This window comes from Chinchilla lanigera, unplaced genomic scaffold (genome assembly GCF_000276665.1).
Source record: "Chinchilla lanigera isolate Chin_1 unplaced genomic scaffold, ChiLan1.0 scaffold00013, whole genome shotgun sequence".
NCBI lineage: Eukaryota > Metazoa > Chordata > Mammalia > Rodentia > Chinchillidae > Chinchilla > Chinchilla lanigera.
The window spans coordinates 5,979,528-6,005,998 of NW_004955414.1; the positions used below are offsets into that span (position 1 = coordinate 5,979,528).

The window sequence follows — 26,471 nt, forward strand, 5'->3', positions numbered from 1 at the left end:
TAAGAAAGGAAGGCTATAACCATGGAGGTGGTAAGACATGATAAAATCCAGAATATATTTTAGAAATGAATTAAAATTTCCTGATGAATTAGGAATAACAAGTACGTAAAGAGAAGAATTAAAATTCTTAAACTTCTGGCCTAAGAAACTGGAAAATGATTGGTATCTCTGCTGCACAGGAAAGGCTTAGGGGAGCATTCTGAGAAAGTGTCCGTATGTGTTTCTGGAATGTAATACTCTTGCTTTATTTCTTTCAGGTTTTTCTGTCAAATTTCTCCAACTAGTTTACAGTCTGTCTTGTACTTCTTCTACCAGTACAGCACTGATATACATAATAAATACCTGTTAAATTTAATTAAGTTGAAGTGGCTTTAGAACAAAACATATAAATCAAAATTTTCAACCTTAAGTTTGAAAAATCAAATGCAGATGTCTTAATCAAAGACACTGCATGTTTAACGTTAAAAAATAAATGCTATAGAAGTCTACTAGATGTATGTTTACAATTTTAAAATTCATACACTGTTAAATGTTTGGTAGCATAAATGAAATTATAGAGAGAAGTTTTCAAAGGGATTTATATAAAAGGATCTTTAAGTGTCTTAAATTACTTTTCTTATAATTAAGCTAAACAAAATAATTACACTTGACATTCTATTTTAAATAATCGTTCACAGCATATAGTGAATTTTGAAAGACTAGAAACCTCAGTCACTGTCACAACCAAAGTAATAAAAAAATCATGCAAATTAGCTAATGTATTCTCTTTTAAAATATAGCATACGAAAACTGAATACTAGCAGCTGGTGTTCACCTTAGTAATTGGTTTTGACATATTAGCCCCAGAAAAATTTTTCCATCATTTTATTGCTATTATCTTGTGCAGAAGCCAGAGAAAATATTTAACTCATTACATGTTCTCTACATACCTTTCATTCAGTCTGAACTTTAATGACTAATTCATTATCAATTTTTAAAATCTAGAAAACTGTGCTTTTAAAAAACTGTGCACTCTACAGCTATAAATTTATATTTAAAAACAAATGTTTATCTGCCAGGCATGGTGGCATACACCTGTAATACCTGCACTCAGGAAACAAAAAGGGGATCACTGCGAGCTCAAGACTAGCCGAAACTACAAACTCTGTCTTGAAAAACAAAAGAAACAAACAAAAAAAGTTTATCATTAAAGCCAAAGCTATAAATACCAGTACTCTAATAACTGCAATGTACCAAGACTTCACGACAGATAACATTAATAATAAGAGTAACTGTAAGAGAGCTCAAGGGAACATCTTTTCATAATAAAAGCATATACAGAGAGATATCTAGATATCTATATAGCTCCCTTATTTAGTTATAGTTCTTTACTTGCTCCCCATAACACCCAATTTAAACACAATTAGCAAAATTTAGATTCACAATTGGCCTGTAAATTCTCTATTCATTGAAAGTCTAGATCTAGATATACCTTGTTTCTTCAACTGCAAAGTATAAGAACAGAGTAACAACCTATTTATGTCCCAATATCTAGCCTAACACTTTGCATTCAGTAAATGTTCAGCTATGAAAATAAAGACACAGGGCTTGGGATATAGCTCAGCAGCACAAATGCCTGCCTGGGAAGTGCAAGGTCCTGAGCTCAATTCCCAGTACCCTCCCCTGACAAAAAAAAAGAAAAGAAAAGAAAGACACAGATGATAAAGACCTGGTTCTATATATTCTTGTATCGCAAGGCAAAGGTAATGCCTTTAAAACTTTCAAGTCAAAACAATTAAGGAATGAATAACTGCCACAACCAAAACTAACAAAATTACACTGTAATTCACTAAGTAATTATTATTTCATTGTCTCCCAACAATGAGTGGAACTACAGGAATATATATATATATATATATATGTGTGTGTGTGTTTATTATACATATAACCAAGAAATAATAAAGTGACAGTAACTCCTTCTTCAAAATAAATATTAGCAATAAAAAATACATAATATGGTAACGAAAGAAATGAATCACAAAACAACATGATCTTGGCTTTCATATATGGGTACATAACATGCACTGCAATATATAACATGTACCGTCATATAATATATACTAAAGACCCTTTCAACAGCACCAGTTATCAAGGACACCCACACAGGTTACAGCGTATGGTGGGAAAGAAAAGAAAGAGCAAGAGATAAAATACAGGGGTGCAGCAGGGCTCTGGGATGACCAGTTGTTCTTGAGGAACAAAAGGCTCAGTATTTCCAGCTAGCCACCATTTTATTTAACCCGTGCAGGGTGCTTTTCCTGGAACAGCATAGAAGTAGTGGTTGAAGCCGGGGATATAGCGCAGCGGCACAGTGCCTGCCTGGCATGCTTGAAGTCCTGAGTTCAATTCCCAGTTTAAAAAAAAAAAGTACTGGTTGAATGGGCAAGTTAAACATAAAGGAAACAAGTTTTCATCCCCACACCTGGATGCTAGTTTCCCTGTATTATCCTCCATAGACATCATCCTACTCTGTGAGCCTCACTGACCAAGAGGAAGCACGATTTCTGCATTCCAAAACCGGGCAACAGGGCAAGAGCAAGTTAATTTATAACCTGTGGTCCCCAACACACACACACACCAGAAGAAAAATTTATACAAATAATTTAACACTAAATTTATTCAGATACAAGATTAACACCAGTTATCTTTGGCCTCTACAGTTACAAGCGATGCTCAGAGTGGTGGCCACCAGCCCCAGACGTTTATTAGCACGGCGAGTGCTGAAGTGTGAACACGCTGCTTTGGTGGGCTCTGTATGTCTGCATGTGTACAGTATATGTACACTGGAGAAGGGCAGGAATAAAAACTAAACAGTGAGCTGAGGACGCACCTCAATGATAGAACACTTCATTCATAAGGTTTTGATTCAAATCCCAGAAAGTAAACAATAAAATAAAATAAATATTAAAATTTTATTAATTAATAAGTAGTACAATTGTAGATGCTTATTACTGTTTTTTATGTGTTTTCCAAATCAAAATCACATAGTACAATAAATATTTTGCTTAAATAAATCCTTCCTAGGTCATTGTGAAGGCCCTGGGTTTAATTCTTGGTGTCACATATAAATGAATGAATGAACAAATGAATGAATGAAAGAAAACCTCCAATCCTGCAGAAATTTTGTCATTGAAGTTATAACCTAGTCTATCTTATAAGCAATGTAACTGAGTTATATGGCAAAGTTATTTCTTTAGATTAACTTCCATTCTCTCTGAAAATACTTACGTTCTTACCTATTTTATCCCAACTACCTTCTTGGTATGGTAACAGTTACACAGTAATGATATAAATAAATGGTTCTATTTGGATAAAGGGAAAAGGAAGGTTCTGATTATTATTAGCATCCAGAATATGTTATGATCATGTACAAATTCACTTTCCCATAGACATAGTCAAAATCTATATGTAAAGTCTTTGATTTCATTAATTTTTTAAAAGATAGGCCCTTTAAAACAGCCTGGCAAACTATAAAAGACCAATTCACATTTTGCTTTTTCCAAAAACCTTTTCTAATACTGAAATTTTATTAATGTGAGCACAAAAATTACAAACTTACTTAACAGACAAATGTACCCTTCATTCAAAAAAAAGTTTTCCACTGAGAAAGAACTGGACATTCAAAAGGTTTATTCTACACTGGGAACATTATCAAAGTAGCATAGCCACTCCTGTGGAACACATTTTGACAGTTTCTTTAAAAACTAAACATACAACCAAAGTACAGCCCAGCAATTGCACTGCTCAGCATTTACCCAGACAAATGAAGAAAACTGTACAGGAGTACTCAGCAGTATTACAGCAGCTTTATTCATGATAACTAAAATGCAGATACAAGCTAGATGTTCTTCAATGGATACATCCAAACTATGGAATATTACAGCAATGAAAAGAAATGAACTAGTGATATAAGCAACAAATGAATCTCCTAAATAAATCCCCGGAGAATTACTTTGAGTGAAATAGCTAACCTCACATGGTAACATATCATATGATTACATTCATATAACTTTCTTGAGATGGAAAAAATTATGGAAATAAAAAACTAAATACTAGTTGTCAAGGATAAGAAGGAGATGTAGAGAAGAGAGCAGTGGGGTAATGTTACCAGAGCAGCGTGAGAAATCCTTGACATGCCCGAAACATTTCACATCTTGACTTGTATCAGTTAATCATCCTTATTAGTATACTGTGCTACAGAATTGAAAGAAGCTACTACTAGGAAAAACTGGGTAAAGATGACTGGTGATATCTGTATTACTTTTTACAACCATAATATGAATCTACAACTATGTCAAAGTAAAGGTTTAATTTTCTTAAAATATAGTATTTTAAGCACATTCTCAAATTCTGATTATATCAAAGTCAAAGATCTCCTGCCCAGAAACTTACACTTTAAGTAAAGAAACAAAAACAAATTTTAGAAGTTAACATAACTTAAAGTTAAATACATACAGACAAACTTAAAGTTAAATACATACAGTATTTGGGTACTAAAGTAAATACTATGTACTAGGTATGGAAACGTTTGTGAATGGCTAGGAAAATATATTAAAACTCAAATCCATCCTACTATGTAGGCATATGAGTTAGACATTTTTAGAAGATAAGAAAGGGGAAACTAGTACAAAAGCTATTTAAAACATTTAAGATATTTTATACAATATAGATAATGTATAACAAAGATTTATCAATTGTTTTAATTTTTCATTTGTCACTTGATAAATTTATATCTAGCTTGAAAGTAGATAATTTCTACCAGCTACATATTTTTCTGGATTATAAGGAATGTTCACACTTAGCTAAAACTAAGTCATATGCTTTAATTAATAATATAAACACCAACTTTCAATCTCTGCATCTTTTAATCAAAAATATCATGCTAATATAGCCAATCAATGCAAAGTAGTATTAATAAAGTATTATTCAAAATAAGATTTGAAATAAGTTTCTAGATATAATTTGGCATCTCACCTATAAATCCTTCTCTTTTTCTTTTTTTTTCTTTTCTGGTCTTTTTGAGACAGGGTCTCACTATGCAGTTCAGGCTGGTCTTGAACTCACTTTGTAATCCAGGCTAGCCTCAAACTGAAACTCGCCATGATCCTCTTGCCTCAGCCTTCCAAATGCTGGGACTGCAGACATGCACCAGGACGCCTGGCAAATCCTTCTCTTTAATAAACATATTCCTCTATAATTCACAGTGGTCTTGGCATGATACAATAATGTAACTAAAAACAAAAGCCCTATGTTAAATTTGAATTCCAAGATGGAAAGATACACAATAAAACAGTAAGTTCCCCCCAAAAGTCAGATGACAAAAAATATCTGGTAGGGGGTGTGCAAAGGTGTAGATGACACAAAGGTTGACTGTTCTTTCACGTAGGATAGATTTGGGTGGCCCTTTAACGGTAACATTTCAACAGTCTCAATAACATGAAAGCATAAGAAATGCAGATACCGAGGCTAAAAGCTCAAATATAGAGAACAGCAAATACCAAGGTGCTAAAGAGAAAACAAGTCTGTTGTGTCCACCACACAGAAGCACATGGAAGTCAGCAGAGAATGAAGGAGAGAAGAGAGTGAGACAGGCACCGACGACTCGTTTTCATGGGCTTTTTCCAAGTCTTGAAAAAAGGTCCTAGGTATTCTGTTCAATTAATCACATTCTGATAAAACTTGCAAACCTTAGGTATTATGACTGATGGTTTAGATCACTGTGGCTTTATGATGACTTCTCTGTAACACCACATCCTGTAGTGAGTGAATAGCACAGGGTAGGCAGAAGCATTTCAGGATCCAGCTTACTAGTAGTTGAGTTGGGATACATTTAGTTTGAGTTCAGCAAGACATATTCATTATTTATTTTCCACTTGCTTCTAGGCATAAACAACTGACTGCTAATTGTCCATGAAAGAGTGGTTTCCCTAAATACTCTCATTCACTGTGCTGACATAACCTGTCATAACAAAAAGTATGGCAGCAGAAGCCATACTAACATATGGGCATGGCCCAGGGTGCCAAGCCCTGAAATCTCATAGGTTATGACCAAGAAATATGATTTTAAGTTCACAGAGCCAGAAAACTGTCAAAATTTCTTCCAATCACCAAACATGTAAAATAATAAGGAGATCACTTGATTCTTAACAGGAAATAGCTAAAATCAAAGTTCTCCTATCAGTGAATACAATTATAATAATTATAAATGTACCAAAATTTTATAGTATTTTTTTATTGATGGAAATTTTACTACAGTTTTTTTTTAATTATTGTGTTTTAGAACTACTGCCTACATCAGAATTCAAAACAGACAGTAAGTGTTAAATTATAGGTGTTAGCTATCCCAAATACCAAAAATTTGAGATGCATGTTAGATCAAGAAAGCAAGAGGAAAGACTAGATAATCTTTTCATTGTCTCAACAGAAAATATTATAAAAATTACCACATGAAAAAATAAACAGTTTATGCCCAATAAATGATGGGGAAAGTATTACAAAGATACATTAGATTTTTTTATAAATATATAATTTTCTGAATTTTATTATTACTTTATTATTTCTAAAGCTTATTACCTTTTTAAAGTTAAAATGCCATCATTAAAAGTAAATGCCTGATTTGTATGGTGGCACACACCTGTAATCCCAGTACTCAGGAAGCTGAGGCAGGAGGATTACTGTGAGTGCAAGGCCAGCTTGAGCTACACAGTGAGTTCAAGCCCAGCCTAAACTACATAGTGAGACCCTGTCTCAACCAAAACTAATTAAAACAGCAAATACTTAATGGATAGGTTAAGCAGTACATTAAAATCAAAGCCCTAAGTTTGATTCCCCAAAACACACATGGACAAACATGCACCCACACAGATAAACTGTTACCTTGAAATCAGATCTGAAGAAATAACCGAAACTCAGAAAAGATGAAAAGGTGGAAAAATACTAACATGCAATTAAAGATACATGGAGGGGGAAAAAGGAGGTGGGGGGGAAAGTGGGGTGTTGACATACATCTAAAAGGAGTTCCAGAATAACTGAATGGAAAGATCAGGGAAAAGCAAGAGTCAAAGAAAGTGTGCCTAAACATTTAAATTCAGAGATATTAATCCTCAAACCAAAGAAGCAAACTGAGTCCTGATCAAACAACATAAATATGAGTGTACATCCTAATGATTCCAACTTGCCCAGATAAAGACTTCAAAAGAAAATCTTGAAGACAATTGAAAAAGAGATTACCTACAAATTAAAACCAAATCTATAGAGAACAACAAACAATGTTGTACTCCAACAAAAGGATTATCTTTAGATCATTATCAAGTTAGGATTCTATGCCTAGCAAGAGTATTATTAATTCAACATTTACAAAATCTCTGTATGAGATGCTGGACTCTATTTAGGTGCTTGTAGTACAATGGGAAGTAATCCAGAAATAGTGATTTCATACAGCTTACTTTTTAGTAAAATTTTTCAAGAACAATAAAAATGAAAAGGAGATTCTTTATTCTCTGCTCTCCTGGGATCCTCAAATTTCCATCTCACTGCAATTAAAACAGCTCAGAACACTTCACTTTTTGCAGTACATATGTTGAAATGACTTACTTGATAGCACCCTAGGCTGACTTAAGCGGTGGTACATGAAACCTCTGAAAGCATACAGAAATCTGAGTGTCCTGCTGTACACACACAGTTTCCTATGAAGAATGTTCATATATGTTGTCATATTCTCAAAGTGATCTATGATGCAAAAGGGATTAGAACCACTTTTCTCTGACCCAACACCTCCCCTCAGGATAAATCTGGTGCTACTCTTGTGTCTCCCATACTAACTTATAACTCATCTTTCAGCCCATTATTATTTTCCACTGTGAATTCTCCACTCATAGTAAACCATGAATACATGCTCACTTGCACCTAGCATAGCAACACATGGTAACACATGGTATTAAACAAAAATTATCACTAAAATGTTTTACAAAATATATCTCTGAAATATACAAATATATGCCTTTGTAACAGAATTTAAGAAGATATCCTTAGGTAAATAATTATCTTTTCTTAGTTGAATCTTTTTTAATGTTGCCTATCAAATCTACTGAACAACCTTAAAAGATCTTACTGCAAGTATGTCTTTAAAATAGGAACTTGGTGGTAAAATTTATAAAACCTTGATTGTATTTTTACTGTAAAGAAAGTCTGGCTAAATAACATAACTTCATTTCTGTAAACTTAGAAGCTTGGAAGCCTAGGTAATTATATTGAAAAAGGTACTAAGCATTTAGAAATTATACCACTGTTGTTTCAATGATTAAGAAAGCACATCATAAAAACACATTCTTAACATATTTTTCCACATAAGAAATGGCACTGGGATATGAAGTTCGATATCTATAGAGAGAGCTAGACAAAGAGTCATGAAGGGTACGGAGCATTGCATTACTTTCCTCCTAGAGATAAGCAGAAGTCAGTCCTGTACGAAAGAAACAAACCAGATGGTACCAGGGTTCTTTTAAACACGTAAGTCTACCCTTCAAAACCCAAGCAGAAAACATTGTTTAATTCAATGGTTTTCCCTTTTTCCTTTTTTAGAAAGGAAATGTAATTGAGAAAAGAAAAGAAAAACCATGTAGGGAAAAAACACAAGAGTTAAAAAATGAGTATTACTTACCAAGTTGGCCATATAAATTGTGAGCAGCCCTCTCCTGCAAAAAATTTTAAAAAGAAGTACAGTAAGATTAAGCTTCCATTTGATTATCATTTTTTAAAAGAATTACCAGGAGTTGAGAAACATACTGGTACCTTAAGAAAAATGGGTAGATTGTCCTGACCTAGCTTTTTAGTACCCTAATAGTTGGAACTAAATAGATTCTAATTTAGATATAACTGATACATAAAATCATATTTAAAATTTACATCATGGTTTTAGATACATATATGTTGTGAATTGATTACTACAAACTAACATTACCTATCACCTCATATACTTATAGCAATTCTTGATCTCCTCCCTCTAGAAACATTTTATAACACAAGGCTTAAATAATATTCTTGAAAAGTATATCCAGAATCTCACTCCCAGAGACAGATTAAAACAGCAAGGTGAATACCATTTTAGACAATATCTCTATAAACTAGTAACACTGCTGAAAATTGTAAAATAGGCAAGGCCATGTATACTGTTTTGTAATCTATTTCACCTAACAGAATGTAATGGTCACCTTTTAACCTCAATACATTTATGTCAAAATGACGATTTCTTATGTTTTTGCCACCTACTCTTCAGATAGAGGACAAATACCCAGAATATGTAAAACTTCAAAAAAAATCAGACCCTTCAAATTTAAAGTTTCAATCCAAAAACAGGAATCTGACATGAATAGACACTTTTCAGATGAAGAAGTATAAATGGCCAATAAATACATGAAAAACTGTTCAACATCACTATCCATTCAAAAAACACATTAAAACACTGAGATTCCATCTCACTCAGAAAAAATGACTGTCATCGAGAAATTAATAACAAATGCTGCCAAGGCTCCAGGGGAGAAAGGAACCCTTCTCCATTGTTGCTGGGAGTATAAATTGGTACAACAACTTATGGAAATCTGTGTGCAGATTCCTCAAAAAAACTAAAACTAGAGGTTCCATTTGACCTAGCTATTTCCCTTACTGAAAGATGTTTTCCCAAAAGAGTTAAAGTCCTCATACCATGGTGATACACACAGACCCATGTTTATAGGAGCACAATTTATAATAGCTTAATCTTGGAAACACTGCATATGCTCATGGATAGATGAATGGATAAAGAAAATATGGTATTTATATACAATGGAGAACTACTTTGCCTTAAAGAAGGATAAACGAGTCATTTTTAGGTATATGGATGCATCTCAAGATCATAATCAGAGGTGAAATAAATCAGACACACATCACATTGTTTTTCTTGTGTGAGAAATTCAAAGTGTAAGTAAGAGACAAACTTTTTCAAGTGGGAAAGGGAATAAGGAGAGGAGAGGGAAGGGAGGAAAGGAAAGTGGAATGTTTTTAAAAACTGAAGGAAACAGAGCTTTTACAAATGGGGAGGGGAGGGGCTGGAGATTTAGCTCAGCAGCACAGCACCTGCGTGGCAGGTGCAAAGTAAAGAGTTAGATTCCCGGTACCAGGAAAAAAAAAAAAAAACAAATGGGGAGGCGAAGAAGGGTTGGAGGATGAATGTGATCACAATGTACTCAAACCGAGTTGGTATCAATGAAAAAACCATGACTTTTTAAAGATATAATGAGCAACTCTTGTTTTCCATCCCAGTCTATCCTCCCTTAGTCCCTCTTCCTCCTTATTCCCATCCCCTTTTCTAATAAGAATCTCCGTTTTACTTCCATGTCACCTTTCTTGAAATCCACATATTAGGGAAAACATGGAATACAGCACTTGTCTGTCTGAGCCTGGCTTATTTTGCTTAACAAGGAAATCTCCAGTTCTATCTCTTTTCCTGCAAATGACATGTTTTCATTCTCCCTTAGAACTGAATAATACTCCATTGTGCATATGAACATTTTCTTATTTTATAATAAATATACTACCTTATATGTAGGTATACCTTGGAAAGATACATTACTATACATGTCATTACTTGACACAATCAGAGAAGTGGTTTTGCAGGGGTTTTCCTTTTTTTGCTTTTACTACTGCCTATTAGTTTTTAAAGTAATAGGTTTAAAAACATGTATTTTGATCACATACATTCTCTCTATGCCCTGCCTTCTACATCCTCACTCTCCCCTTTATTCCTTTCCTCTTGCTGAATAAAACCCTCCACTCATTTCATTCATCTTTTTTTACGGAGAGAATATGCAATTTTTGTCTTCCAAAGTCCAGCTTCTTTTATTCAACATGATGATCCACAGATCCAATCATTTTCCTGAAAATGTCAAAATTTCATTCTTTAAAGCTAACTAATACTACTCTAGTGTACAAATATACACTTCCTTTATTCATTTTTGGACAGACACTGAGTTGGTTCATATCTTGGCTATTGTGAATTAAGCCACAATATACATGGGTATGCAGGTATTCCCATGCTGATTTTACTTCCTTTAGGTATATACCAAGGAGTAAGTTTAAAATATACATAAATTCAACCTTTGTAATGCTGACATCTGATGACATCATAATATAAATTTGTGACAATTAAGGTAAAGTTTTTTGGCACAAATTATGCCACTAAGTTAACTTTTACAGATTAAAATGAGGCACACTATAAAACAGCTTACACAGAGATAAAGCAAATCCTTTTTGCTTTATCTCTGTTGCTAAGTTTAACTCCAATAATGAAAAACTATGAAACTGGCTTTTCTAAAATGTCACTAGCTTTAGAACGATTAAAAAACTAAAATTTAGAGGTTTTAACAAAACCCAACCAGGAGTCATATTGATATGTGTATACAGATAAACTCTTAACAGAAGAGCTACAGAGGTATTTCCCAGTATTGCTAACTTCACCATTTATTAAACAACATAATTAAAAAAGCATAAGTCACAAACTCAATTACATAAAAATCAAATTAAGGAAAAGATTGATTTTTCTTCAAGAATTATGTGACAGCAGTTATAAAAATATCAAGTTAGACTTAAATTTTTTATTAAGTCTTTAAAACAATAAAACATGTCAACTAATATTTAGAATAGGTCATAATCATAACACCAGAAATTTCCCATGAACAACTAAAGTTTCTAAGAACAAAATACTAACGCAAATGCTTACTTACAGGAAGAAAACAGGGGGCAAAAAAATCCACCTATCAAAAGTGAATATAAATAGGAAAATAACTAGCAACCCAAATCCATGTTATCATCTCCTTTCTAGGAAACCTCTTCATACTCTAAGAAGTTATTGCTTTTTAATATGGTGTCACTGTATTAGAAATAATATTAGTATTCAATGAAAGAGGGGAAACTTTTTTAATTTTCTATAGTAAGCAGTCTCAAAGACGGACCTAGACAGTTTTCTATATGTTGTAAGACAGTAAAATATTAACGCTAGGAATTTGCAAAATTAAAGCTGTATATGGTAATTTATTGAGTAAGGATGGAAGAAAACATATTCAAAAAATGTCATGGAATTTTTAAAAGTGAAATAGTGCAAAGGACATAAGAAGAAATACAGAAATGGCAAACAGAAAACATAATAAAATGGCAGATTTAATCTAGCCCTACCAATAAACAAATGAAAAATTAATGGTTTAGATAATCTCATTTAAAGGCAAAAAATAAGAATAAATATAAATAGACAAAAGTAAGAAGAATGTTTTTTATATTTTCTTTATTAGTATTTACTTGTATTACATTAAAAAAAATAAATCTGGACATAAAAACTTCAAGTGGTAACACGGGAAAAATATATATATACTTTAAATACACAGACATAGATACTTGAAATTAACCAGAAAGAAAAATATGTCTATACAAACAGAAAGCATGAGAATATCTTTATTAGTATCAAATAGAAACAGATCTTAGAACAAAGAGCATTATCTGAGCTACAGAAAAATATTTCACACTGATAAAAGGTTCAACTTATCATGAAGAAATAGCAGTCATAAATGTACATATACCAATAAAAGGATCACATAAAATAATATATTTAAGGAGAAAAATAAGTAATTCCAGAACAACAGTCGCAGATCTACACCCTTCTCTCAGCAAATAATAAACCTAGACTGAAAAAATGTGTGAGGTATAGATAAATACTTTCTTCAGCAATGACTAATTTGTCACATGGAGATATTTGGCAATTTCTGAAGACATTTTTAATTATTTCAACTTGGTGAGAAGACCATGCTTACGGCACTGTGTGGGTACAATGCACAAGACAGCCTTCCCAATAAATCTGTATTAAAAGTTATTAATAGTGGCAAGGTTGAGAAATCCAGCTGCAGATAATCTTGAACTCTTTGATATTTAAAAGCCATGGCAAGCCAGTTAAAGAAAAAGCACATAATTGTATCAGAGTGCAAAAAAAAGACATTTATGTATTTATTCATTATGAAGATTCTCAGCAAATTAGAAGTATTAAATTCCAAACTTGATAAAGTACATCTAAAATCACACTTAACAGATAACATCATACATATTCTTATGGATGTACTACTAGAAGCCAAGAAAAAGAAATAAAGTACATAAAGACTGAAAAAGAAGAAATAAAACTTTTCCATTTTTAGGTAACACAAATACCTTTATAGAAAATCTCAATAAATACACTAAGAACTCCCAGAACGAATGAGTTAGGTCACCAAGGTCACAAGAGTCAAGAACAACACACGAAACCAATGGCACTTCATGCAGCAGCAGCACAAATGTGGAAAATGAATTCGGAACAGTATTCCTCTTCCTCATATCATACATCAAAAGTTAACTCAAATGGATGAAATGTCTACACATACGAACTAAAACTGTAAAACTTTCAATGGAAACAATAAAGGTATTTCTTTGTGTTGGTAATGGTTTCTTAAACATGACACCAAAAACAGTCAACAGAAATAAGCTAGACTTCAATAAAATTAAAAACGTTTGTGCTTTGAAAGGTATGATCAACAAAGTAAAAAAAAAACACACTGAACATGAGAAAATATCTGCAAATTATATGCCTGGCAAGGGGCTGACATCTACAGTATCTAAAGTACATTTACAACCCAATAATGAAAAGATAAATAACTCAGTTTAAAAATCAGCATAGGCCAGGCCTGGCGGCACATGCCTGTCATCCCAGCACTCAGGAGGCAGAGGCAGGATGATCGCAGTGAGTTCAAGGCCAGCCTGGAATACATACTGAGACCCTGTCTCAAAAAAACAAAAAACAAACAAATAAAAATCAGCACAGCTGGGGATTTAGCTCAGCGGCAAAGCGCCTGCCTGGCAAGCGCAAGGTCGTGAGTTCGGTTCCTGGTACCGGAGAAAAACCAAAAAAAAAAAAAAGACAAAAAAAAAAATCAGCACAGCATCTGAATAGACATTTCTCCAAAAAATATACAAATGGCTCAAAAGTACAAGAAAATATGATATCATTAGTCATCTGGAAAATGCAAATTGAAGCCACAATGAGATACCACTTCACCAGAAATGACAACAATCAGAAAAATATATAGTAACAAGCCCTGACCAGGAACTATAGAAATTGGATTCTTCATATACTACTGGAGAGGAGGGAAATCTGCAATCACTTTAATAAACAATTTGGCAGTTTCCTCAAAAGGTAATAGGGTTACCACATAAGCCAGCAATTTCAATACTGGGTGGAATGCTGTCCACACAAAAATGTGCACACAAATGTTCAAAGCAGTATTATTCATAACCAAAAAGTAGAAACAATCCAAATGTCCATCAATTGATAAACAGATAAATAAAACATGGCATATCCATATAATGGACTCTTAGCTGGCAATAAAAGCAATGAAATAATGATCATACTACATCAGCAAATCAAAATCATTACATTAACAGAGGCCAGTCACCAATATATTGTATGATTCCATTTATATGAAATTTCTACAATATGAAAACATATATAGACAGAAAACTGGCTAGTGTTGGATGGGGGTGGTGAATAAGGATTTGGGGGATGGCACCTAAAGGGGTTTACCTTGGAAGTTTCAAGGATTTTTTGTTGTTCCAAAGTCAGTTGTGGTGACAGCTGAACAACTTTGTGAATATATTAAAACAAATGAAGTGCATATCTTTAATGTGGGGAAATTGTATAGAAAGTATGAATTATGACTTAAGGGAGTTACCAAAATTAATAATACCATTTGCAATTGTTCCTAGAAAGGGAAGAATGCGTAAATCTAACAAAAACGTACAGGATACATATTCTGCAAATTTTAACAACTCATAAAAAAAATAAAAGATCTAAGTAAGTGAAGGGGTGTATCATGTTCATGAAGAGCATAGACAAAAAATGGAAACAACATAAATATGCTTAAAAGGGTGCATGTTTAAACAAACTCTGGTATATTCCCATAATAAAATACTACTCAATGGTAAAAAGAAATACACTGGTGATATACACATAACAAAAGATCTCAACCCCAAAAGATCTCAACAGCCATGACAGTTAAAAAAAGAAAAGAAAAAGTAAAAGCCTATGATAAAGGTATAGTAGTACCTTTCATACTTTCATTTACATAACTTTCTCAATTCCCCAGAACGATATAAATATAGAAGTAGAAAGCAGGTCATGATCAGGGAAAGGAACTGGAAGAGAAGGATAGTACAAGGAAGATGCTTTGTTGTTACAAAATAAGTTCATACACAAGTGATGGTGGTTAAATGAGGACAAACTACACAGAATTACGCATATACACATGTAAGGGCCTGGAAAATGCTGACTGCAATATAGTTTTATACTACTTATCAACCTCCTGTTTTATATTTTTATGTAAGATATTATTAGAAAGAACCTGGGTTAAGAGTTCAGGTACTATTGTACTCCTACTCAACTTCTTAAAAATATAATCACTGCAAAATATAAAACTTAAAACAGACTATACAGTGATATAGTACAAATAACATAAAATACTGTCTTGTAGCAGAATAAAACCAAATATACTAGTAGAATCAATCAAGGATGCCAATGGTATCAGTAAATGGCCATGGCCATATTAAAATAAAAAGATCCTCAGGTGTATTCACAAAAAAACTTTATGATGTACTGTATGTGAACAGGACCCATAAACAAATTGTTTCAAAAAGGTAAAGACACACAAAGCAAACAAGCACAAAGAAAACCAGAGTTATGAAACTGATATCTAAAAATATATAATGCTCATGCTAAAAGGCATCAAATAAAAAACCTCAAAATAAAAATACAACCTAAATCATGTAGATCTTAAGGCTACCTATCAACTTTTGAACCCTAAAAACAGACAATTTATTGTTTTCAAACATTTATAAAATCGTCACATTTATGTAAATTAAGCCACAAAGAAAATATTAGAATTCTGTACAAAGGAAACATTATAAATGACATTCTCAGATAAAAATGCAATAGAAAACAACAGAAATTAATAACAGAGGCCCCTCTATCTTTTTGCCCTCATTACAAAATAATTCCCATTTCAAAGAAAAAACATAAAAACTAAAAATTGGCAGAATTTTGAGAAAATGATAAGTACAATATACATCAAAATCTATGGGATACAATTAAAGCAGTGATCAGAAGAAAATCCATATCCTATGACATTAATAGCAACAGAACTTTAAAAATAAAAAATGGATGAATTATAAATGTCAAACTAAAACAGTCATAAAGAAGAAAGCAAATGAACCAAAAGAAAACAGAATAAGAAATAAAATGAATAGAATACAAAAAAAGAAAAAAGATGTCATGTTTAGCTCGGTACAGCACAACCTAGTACATGCAGTGCTCTAGGTGTGATCCCCAGCACCTGGCTTGATGCCAGCATCTCAAAAACAAAGAGACTCAGACAATACATTGGAAAAAAAGAGAATGGCACAATTATATAAATAAACTGAGAAACAAGTACAGAAACAAGTTATTCGGTCAAATCATAAACTATTTTGCTCAATTCCACATAAATATAAAAATCTTTTAAATTGGGTAATTTCTGTAAAATAAGTAATTTTTAAGAAATACATAACTTTCTAGTTCTTAAGAGAAAGTTACTAAAATTCTTCCTTGTGTGAGTTGGAAGTTTAAACAGAGTAACTTCTATACAACAAACTAACTTTTTCTAAGAACTACCACCCAAAGAATCATCATGCCCAAAAGATTTTATGGAGGAAATGAACATTCATAGGCCAGAAAGTTAATCATTACTTAAATTACTCCAGAAAAAAGACAAAGGAAGAAAATGGCAACTTTTATAAATTGAATATAACACAGATATCCAAGCAGGATAAACATATACAAAATGAGTAGCTAATCTCACAAGTACTAATGTCATGATCAAATGAGGCTAATTCCAGCAAACCCATTATCTAATTCATCACAAATAATCAATTTATTGGAAAGACCTGATGATCACAACCTTCACAAATTCCAACTGAAAATCATCAAGAAACGGCTCTCTCGATGGTCTCAGCATCATGTGAGTTTATTCTTGCCACAAATTTTAATCTAATCAAACTTTTAGGCCAAGTTTTAAGTTTACAAAAATATATTAGGTAAAAGAGCCATTTAAACAATTCCATGAGAAAACAATTTAGACAAAACTAGAAATGTGCAACATGAGACAAGCCAATAGTGTAAAGAAAAAAGTGAGATGACTCTCCTGGATTAAATGAAAATTTTCAAAAATAACAACATACATAAGCTTTGACCGCATTCTAGTTCAAAGAAACAGCCATAAAAGTCATTTTAGAGCAGTATGTACTAGATGGTATTAAGGAATGTTAATTTTCTTACGTGTGATAATGATGATACAGTTATATAGGAGAACATCCTTATCTTAGGAGATGTACCCTTAAGTATTTAGAAGTACAGTGTCATCATGTCCACAAATGCTTCTACATGGTACACACAAATATACTATAAAGTAAAAATGTTAACAACTGCTGATTCTAGTTCATGATTAGAAAGGTATCCATTTCAACAACTTCTGTTATAAAGCAGGCACACAACTACAAAAATGCTTTATCATTCAAGTGCTAAAAATAAGCAAATCATGGCAAACTTAAAGGATCTTTAAAGTTTCATATATGATCAGTATATTTTTGAACATGTATTTTCAAAACCAGTATTCAAAATTTACAATTGATCAGGAAGGTATAGTCATCATTCTCTCCCCTATTACCTGTGGGCAAAAAGCAACAATAGCACTTAACATATAGATAACATCACTATAGACCAAGAACTAGTTTATTTTTTTTACATATATTAATTTAATTATCTGAACAACTTGGAAAAATAACAGATTATTACTATTTCCATTTTTCAGCTAAGCAATTAGCCACAGGGGGATACAGTATGTGGCACAGCCAAGCTCCAAACCAAGAATTTGCATTTATCTACCATGCTGTACTGTCTCCTCAGATAAAGTAAACTTATGTTTATGACATTATTAACTTGATTCCGCAGAAGTTGTAATATCCACCAGGTCTTTGAATTCAGTAATTCTAACAGTTCAAAAGTATCATGATAAATCCAACAGACAGAAAATTTAGGTAAGATTATACAAGACATAATGTACCAGAGTACATTAAGAATGGTTTCAAGTAGTTTAAGTACTAGGGTATCTCATAAGACTTATTCATATTCTTATTAGGGGGTCTATAGCTATCCGAAGTACCTTTATAAACTAAAGCTTGAATACATTATCCCATTTTCAATCTCTATAACAATAACTTCTCAAAAATAAAAATAATTATTCATTGGATGACAAACACTCTCTTATGCAAAAGATTAACTTCAACTGTTTACCTGAAGAGTTTATGTAAGTTCACAACATTCTGTAGAAGTCACATTCACATGGAAAATTTCAGGTTGATAATGGTAAAATTTTTTTAATGACAAGATGCCTTAAAAATAATACGCCTGAAGCAAAGTACAGATCTAGACGTTAATGTAAAATTACTACTAACTCTCTTAGGTATGATAATGTTATTATGGTTATGGAAAAGAGTTTTCATTACAATTCGCACATGGCATGTTTTAGTTCAGCAGTGATAAGTACTATTGGTCTCCAATATCTTTATGTTTTTAGATTTAATATATATAATATTGTAAAAATGTTAAGTAAATATCTCAAGAAATGAAACAATATGTCTGTCTGTAAATATTTCTCATCCTTGGGGTATAATAAGTGATATTCAAAAACACAAAAAAACAGTCAAGAAGTCTAGTTTCAGTGAGAGACAGGTAGTTTTATTAAATACGTAGACATATAAAATTTTACCTGCTTTTCCTTTCAATTAGAATGGCCATGTAAGATGCTGGTAAAGCGGCACCAAAGCCAGGAGTCCACGAGTAAAATTTTCCAAGTATCTTCCTGAAATTCAAATTTGGAATTTTTATATGAAATTCCTAGTTGGTCATTTCAGTTATTACAAACAACAATGTCCCCCTCAAGCCACCTTCTATCCAAATGCCCTACCTTAAATTCAATGCGTCCAAAACCACACTCACATCTTTCCCCAGTACCACCCAGGGCACATCATAAGTGCTCAGAAAGTGGTAGTGTTATTATAATTATTACTTATTATTATCATTACTATTTTTAACACTGCTATTCAATAAATATCTTTCCTTCCTTACTTCTACAACCCTTGGTAACTTTTTTCTTACAGTATTTGGCTAAAGTATTTGGTATTTTAGTTAAACAAACCAACACCAAACACCAAAACTTTTGTTTCAAGTGTGCATAACTTTTCATTTAGTAGAATATGTTATTGGAAAGTAGAAATCTAGACATTGCCCCAAGATTATAAATGATCATTAGCTGGCTGGGTTTTTAAAAAGAAAGAAGAACTGCACATGTTAAGATTTTTCTTTCCAAATAACATGTTCCTGAGAAAAGGAGAAACAGCATGTAAAAGTCATAAAAAGTCTTTGGACAAAGTTGGTCAATTGCTAAACAAGGCAGGAGAGGAAAGGGGAGGGAGGAAGGGAGGGTGAGAGAGAGAAGAATCAAAGAAACAATGATCTTTTTGAAGTTTAGATTTAAAACAATTGGAAAAAATATTATGGATATTTTCTACCTGAAGAGGAGGGAGTTTTCTCTCCAGTATAAAAGCCAAAAAGAACAAGTTATTGGGTGTAAAATAAAGGAAAAGGATTCACTGAATCAAGAATGGGAAGACACTGATATTGCCTAATTACAAGTATTTTATGCTTCCACAATGAACAACCAGGTTCACAAAACATAAACAAAAGTACAACATAATAGCAATTTATACTTAGCACAATTTTTTAAAACCACATTACCTATACACTTATTTTTAGAGTTTTAATATGTCTTAGCAACTTTTTAGAGACTACATGATAAAGTTACTTACAAATTTTCAGGCCAACTTCACTACAATTACATTCAATAATATAGAACCTGATCAGCTATGTTTTAGATATTAAAAGTTTTAAATATTAACACTCTGAGCAAAAGTGTATAAAACATATTTTTAAATTACATGTTTAATTGTAGTATAAATACTATATATAAAATTACTTTGGGTAACAAATATAAAGATAATATGAAATGAGTATTTTATTTTGACACTATTTTAAAAAGTTTATTTTCAACCATCAGTGGGAAAACACAAAAGTAAGTACGTAATAAATATGCTAGGTTTCTCACAACACTCCAAGACTTAATTCCACCTTCACCTACAAAGTGTACAGGCTAGTGGCATAGGTAACGAATACCAGATTAAATCAGAGCCAAATGTTCCAACAGTAGGATACGCTACTAGTCAAATTTGTTTTATATATAAATACATGTACTATATAGTCCTTTCAAGTTCTGTTCACTGCACATATCCCTTTATCATAGACAGCTGCTTTGAATTTATTACAAAATTAAAAAGCAAGAATCCTGACCAACATCTTCAGAAATACAGCAGGTCTCAGAAAATATATTAACTGTTATATATTCATATCAATATTTGAAATTTATACGACATTTTGAGGTCCAGGGGCCCACAGCCCTGATTTTATAAACTTTCTTTGAAATGAGTATCATTTCACAGATTTAAAACAGAAATAGCAGCAGTGATGCCCCCCACAACAATTATGTAAACATCTGTTTGTTTCCATTTTAACTAAGGAGGTTATATTAATTTTTAGTGGTTACTATGAGTACCAACCTTAAAAGGCAAAAGAAAGTAATATAGAAGGCCCCATTAGCAGTCAGAAATGAAGCAGACTGCAGGATCTCAGGGAGTAGTTTGTATAAATAATAGTCAAATTTTCGTTTCCGGAGAATTGCAGCAATCTGGAAAGAGAAAGGTTTTTTTGTTTAATCAAACCAAATGTTCCCACTTAATTTAGTTCTTGCATGAAAACTTCTGAATAAAAGCATATACTGTAAAAGAAAAGTAAAAACTATGACATTTTACTGGCTCCTATAGAAAAAAAAATTTCCAGGACAGAAAAAAATAATTTTCCAGGCACTTGAATTTACTGAGGCTAAAATATACAAGGAAAAAAATTACAACATGCAGCCTATTCATCATATGACCACAGTGTAATTCTGTATTTTGTAACTTTGTATTTGTAATGCCTTAAAAAGTTTTAAACTGAAAAATGAAATATGCTTTTAAATGGAAAATAAAAATGGATACTATAACAAAACTACATCACAGATTTTACCAGCCTACCATCACTGGAGAACCTCAGTGATAGAAATAACAACAAAAAAAAAATTTAAATTTCGATTACTCAAACATGACAACAATGAGACCAAAACATAAAACAAAACAAAAAACTAAGAATACGAAAGTAACAAATAAATTTAATTATTTCTAGCCAGATAGAGCTCATGGGGAAAAAAAAAATCTAAGAAAAAAAATTATTAAGAATTAATAATAATAATGATGCTGGTAAGTACCAGTGCTACACAGAAACAGGAATACTAGATAATAAATCACAAAGATCTATGCCAGGAATCTTTTACTTAAAAAAAAAAAAAAATCAAGTAAGTCCATGATTTAGCTTATAAATTTCAATTGAAAAATATTTTTGTGGATGTCTAGATTTAAAAAAACCTAAAAAGCTCTGGCATAATTTATTTAATGGTACATAAAAATCAAGACATGATGTCTATTTATTGAGCACAGTATTAATATTTTCAGAAATAAAACAGAAAACTCTACAATAACATGATGCATAGTGTTATGGAGGCTTAGCAGAGTGAGTTTAATATAGGATGAGGCAGAAGTTTCATGGAAAAGGTCTATGTCCTCAATTTGGGTGAACAACAGAATGGTTTGTGAACCACTGTAAAGAGACTCGATAAATGACAAGAAGACTTTAAAACTCCATTTACTTCCTATCTTTCTAGAGATAATATTTTCCCTAAAAATTCAGCAATCAAATGTAATAGTCTTGTCTAACTTTTCATTCTGCCTTAAAGCCTCTAAAACCCACCACCTCTTCTTTCAATTCAACTGTCATACACAGGAAAAAGAACAATGAATAAGACCTCATCTTTGGCTTCAAGAAAGATAAAATCTTAGTTTTTTTGAGTCTCACTGTGTAGTCCAGGCTGGTCTTCAACTCACTATGTAGTCCAGGTTGCCCTCGAACTCCTGCCTCAAACCTGAGTGCTGGGATTACAGGCGTGTGCACCACACCTGGCAAGGAGATATAACCTTAATAATGGAAAAACACATATAAGAAAGCCCAGTATGGCAGTGTGACAAACGCTAACCTACAGAAAGAAAAAACTGCTGTAGAAACACACATTTAATCTTCGGGAACCACTAAAGTGAGATGGGAAGGGCTTTCGGAGGACAAGCCTGCCAGTTTCTGTGCTTTTTGCGACTGCACTCTTTCATTCTCTTATTGTACTGTTAAATCCTATTGCCTTTATAACAATCCATCATCAGATCTCTACTTTTTCTACAAAAGCGAGCTCTTCCACAGCATCATTCATCATCTGAATGTAGGAATTCCTATGACTTCTACCCTTCCCCCAAATACTAAATTTGTATTTCAAATGTCTATTGGGCATGTCAACACAGATGTTCTATAAGTATCAAAACAATCAACATGTCCAAAGTACAACTCCTTGTATTTCCTAAATATTATTTTACTTCTCTGTTCCCTGCCTCAAGTAGCAACAACACAGTCACCCAACTAGGAATAAAATGCTGTTGTTTTTAATTCCTTCCTGGTCCTCAACCATCTGTGTCATTAGTTCCTAGTATCTTCAGGATTTAGAACGTAAGAACTGTGGGAGAAAAAAACGAACCTCTTCCACATTTGTGGTAGGAATGTAAACTAGTAGAACAATTATGAAAATCAGTATGGAAATTCCTCAAAAAACAAAAAAAATGAAATTCCATTTGACCCAGCTATACCTCTTATGTGTATGTATCTTCTTGAAAAATTTAAAGACAACAGTAATACATCCAGCACAACTCATACTAGCTAAATTTGGCAGCCATATTTAGGTAAATATGCCCACCAACAGATGAACTGGTAAAGACAATGTATATACACAATGCAGTGCTTCTCAGTCATAAAGAAGGATTAGGTTTAAGTAAATGCCCCTTCAGATTATAATGCTAAGTGAAATAAATACACAGCATAATATCACAGTTTCTCTTATACGTGAAACCAAAGTATAAATAACTTAAGGAGCAAATAAAAGCTAGGAAAGAGAACGACAGACTTTGTGGAGATGAGAAGGGATCTGGAAATGGAGGATGACAGAAGAGAGGGCTAAAGGAAAGAGGAAGAGAAGATGCTATATGCATATGTACCAATTACTACACGTATGTATTTATTATGCATTGCAAACATGCTGATAAAGGTGCTCCTTTAAAACAATGATATAATAACCAAAAAAAAAAAAAAAAAAAAAGCTACTGATATATGAAACAGCCTTGATGAATTTCTAGGGAATTATACTGACTGAAAAAAGCTAATCCCAAAGAATGACATACTAGATGATTCCATTTATAGAACATCCTTGAAATGAAGAATTTGGGAATTAAGAGAAATAAGAAACAAGTGAGTATGTCTAAAAAGGGCTAAATCAGGGATCTCTCCCATAATGGAAATATTTTGTGTCTTGACTGCATTAATGGCAATATTTTTGTTGTAGTACTGTACCTTCATTTTGCAAGATGGTTTATTTTGCACTGAGAAAAACTGTATTTAAAAATTTATGGAATCTTTATTATTTCTTACAACTGCATGTGAATATCTCAAAAGTTCAATTTTGCTTTAAAAAGCCATTTATTCACATCGCTAATGGGCATAATGAAATGTTCTCAGCTTCATTAGTAATCAGAACATTGCACAACTAAATACCACTATACACACCCCAAATTGGCTGGTTAAATGAAAACAGCAGATAATACACCATACTGGTGGGAATCAGGAGCAATTAGAACTCTCACATAGTTGAAGTGAATGTAAAATTGCACAATTACTTTGGAAAACTGATAGCGCCTAACTGAACTAAATGCATACCTATTCTATGACCCAGCAATTCCACCCCTGGGAATATACTCAACCACCAAAAGACATCCATAACACTATCTGTAATTACAAATAAGGAACAACCTAAATGGCCAATACCAGCAAAGTGGATAAATTTTACGTATTTACAGTATAGGTAGAACAAACTTTACAATCCACTTTAAGAAAGGGAATATCTGACACAAAATGCAAGAAATAATCTAGGACCTTTTCATCACTGTGCTCTAACCCAGAGCATAAAACTTGGATGTAAAGGGGTTAAAATACTGATGTTCTTGGTAGTCTGGATGACCAGGCTAAGCCTGAGGTAAAGAGCAGAGCAATTACCACCTGGGTTCTCCCCAGTGTGTAACACCCTATTATCATTCTTTCTGCATACCACAGGGTGAAAAGGAGCAAGTGCTGCTCCAACCGAACAACCTAACAGTAATTATACTAACCATGTGGTGATTTTTAAAAGTCCTTGCACTCATGTATAAAATCATCATCACACATCAATAGATACCTTCAGAAACACGCTTTAATCAAATAATTTCATACTGGTTTTTTATGAATTTTCAAATATGGACATATAAAGATTTAGCTAAAAACTAGGTATATCATAACACTATAACATATACACCTACATTAACTTATTTACACTGTTGTAGAAGACTACTTGATTACTTAGAAAAATACATAAAGTAAAAAGACTACAAAACAGTAATTGGTAATGAGCAAATAGAACAAATTTTGTTGTGCATCGGTTATCACTGAATGCTGAATAAAAAACTATTTAAATATTCTCCTTGCTTTTGAACATACACTATCCTATAGTTTATAACACTAGGAAGAAGGGAATAAGTATGAGAAAGTGAGGATTAATTATAGAAAAATATAAATAGTCACTAGAAATAATCAACAAAATAACAATACAAAATAATGTAACCTTATGTTTAATCTTAAGTGCACAACTATTTCTGTGAAAGATCCTTGTTTAGATGCTCTTCAGATTTTATAAAGAAGTTAAATCAAATGACACAAAGGCTTCCTGTTTTCTACTTCTAAAATTAAGTATTTTAAAAAAATAAGTGATGATGGAAGAATTACGTAACTCAATGGGAAGAAAAAAATAGTAATTGTGACCCCTGTCTCACACCACAAACAAAAATTAATCTAAGATGAATCACAGAGCAAAACTGAAAAATTATAAGACAATACAGTATCTAGAAAAAACATAGGCCAATGTTTTGGTTTATGGGTGCTCCAAGTATGAGTTAAGAAAAAGAAACACATTAAGCATTGCTTATGAAGAGCAAAGTATGGAGAACAGCCTAGCTAATGTAAAAACTAAAGACTGAATAGTAAGGCAAAATCATAATGTCAGGTACCCAATTTTAGTCTTTTTTCCTTTTGGTTTTGCTATTGTTTTTGTTTTTGAGACAAAATCTATAGGCTGGGAATGTAGCTAAGTGGTAGAGCACCTGGGTTCAGTATATACACGTAATATTTTTGAGTCAAGGTCTTATTATGTTGTCAAAGTGGCATCAAGCAATCTTCCTGCTTCAGCTTCTCAGAAATCTGAGATGATAGGTACATGCCAACACATTCAGCTAGAAGTTTTTCTTTATAAGAATATCACTGTTAAATAACCATCAATTACATTCATTTCATCTTACTCAATTATACTCCCCTACTTATTCCCTTTTCTGCTAGCCCATATGATTAATGTCACACATTTTCAAAGAGCTAGTTTACTAGTATGGAGATTGCAGTATTTGGCCATGAACTACAACAAAATGGACTGGTCCTCAAAGGGGCTAACCAACTATCTTAGCCTTATTAGCATCCAACTGTAAACTGCCATTCACTGCTAGCCCCAGAGCTTGATGATTACATTTCTAAAATACTATTTCTAGAGGATCTGACAAATATAGTTTCTTGGGAAAATACAGTAGTTCACAGTAAGAGTATAATTTATATATTTATTTTTCTGCATTTATTTTAATATTTCTTAAAATAATCACTAGCAAATAACGAATTGTTTAAAGCAAGGACTCTCAACCTCAGCATTACTGACATTAGGGGTGTTGCCTGGGTGGCTGTCCAATGCATTACAACTTTCAGCAGCATCCCTAACCTCTACTTCTGTCAGTAGCATCCCCTCATTGTGTCAACCAAATGCTTTCAGACATTGCTAAACATGTCCTAGAAGGTAACACTACCTCCTTATTCAGTGAGAACAACTGCTTTAAGAACAAAGTGAACTTTATGTATTTACTATAGTTTGGATATTAACTACTCC

At 32.7% G+C, this 26,471-nt stretch overlaps 1 protein-coding gene across 1 annotated transcript in view; it reads right to left on the minus strand.

Annotated features, from left to right (window-relative positions):
• Positions 1-26,471, minus strand: part of Tmem135 (transmembrane protein 135) — a 206,311-nt gene that overhangs the window by 168,889 nt on the left and 10,951 nt on the right. The window contains exons 2-4 of the mRNA XM_005379732.2: positions 20,842-20,969; positions 18,939-19,031; positions 8,699-8,732 (exon numbers count right to left, since the gene is read on the minus strand). Coding sequence (XP_005379789.1) covers positions 8,699-8,732; positions 18,939-19,031; positions 20,842-20,969 — 255 coding nt within the window. The remainder of the gene's footprint in view (positions 1-8,698; positions 8,733-18,938; positions 19,032-20,841; positions 20,970-26,471) is intronic.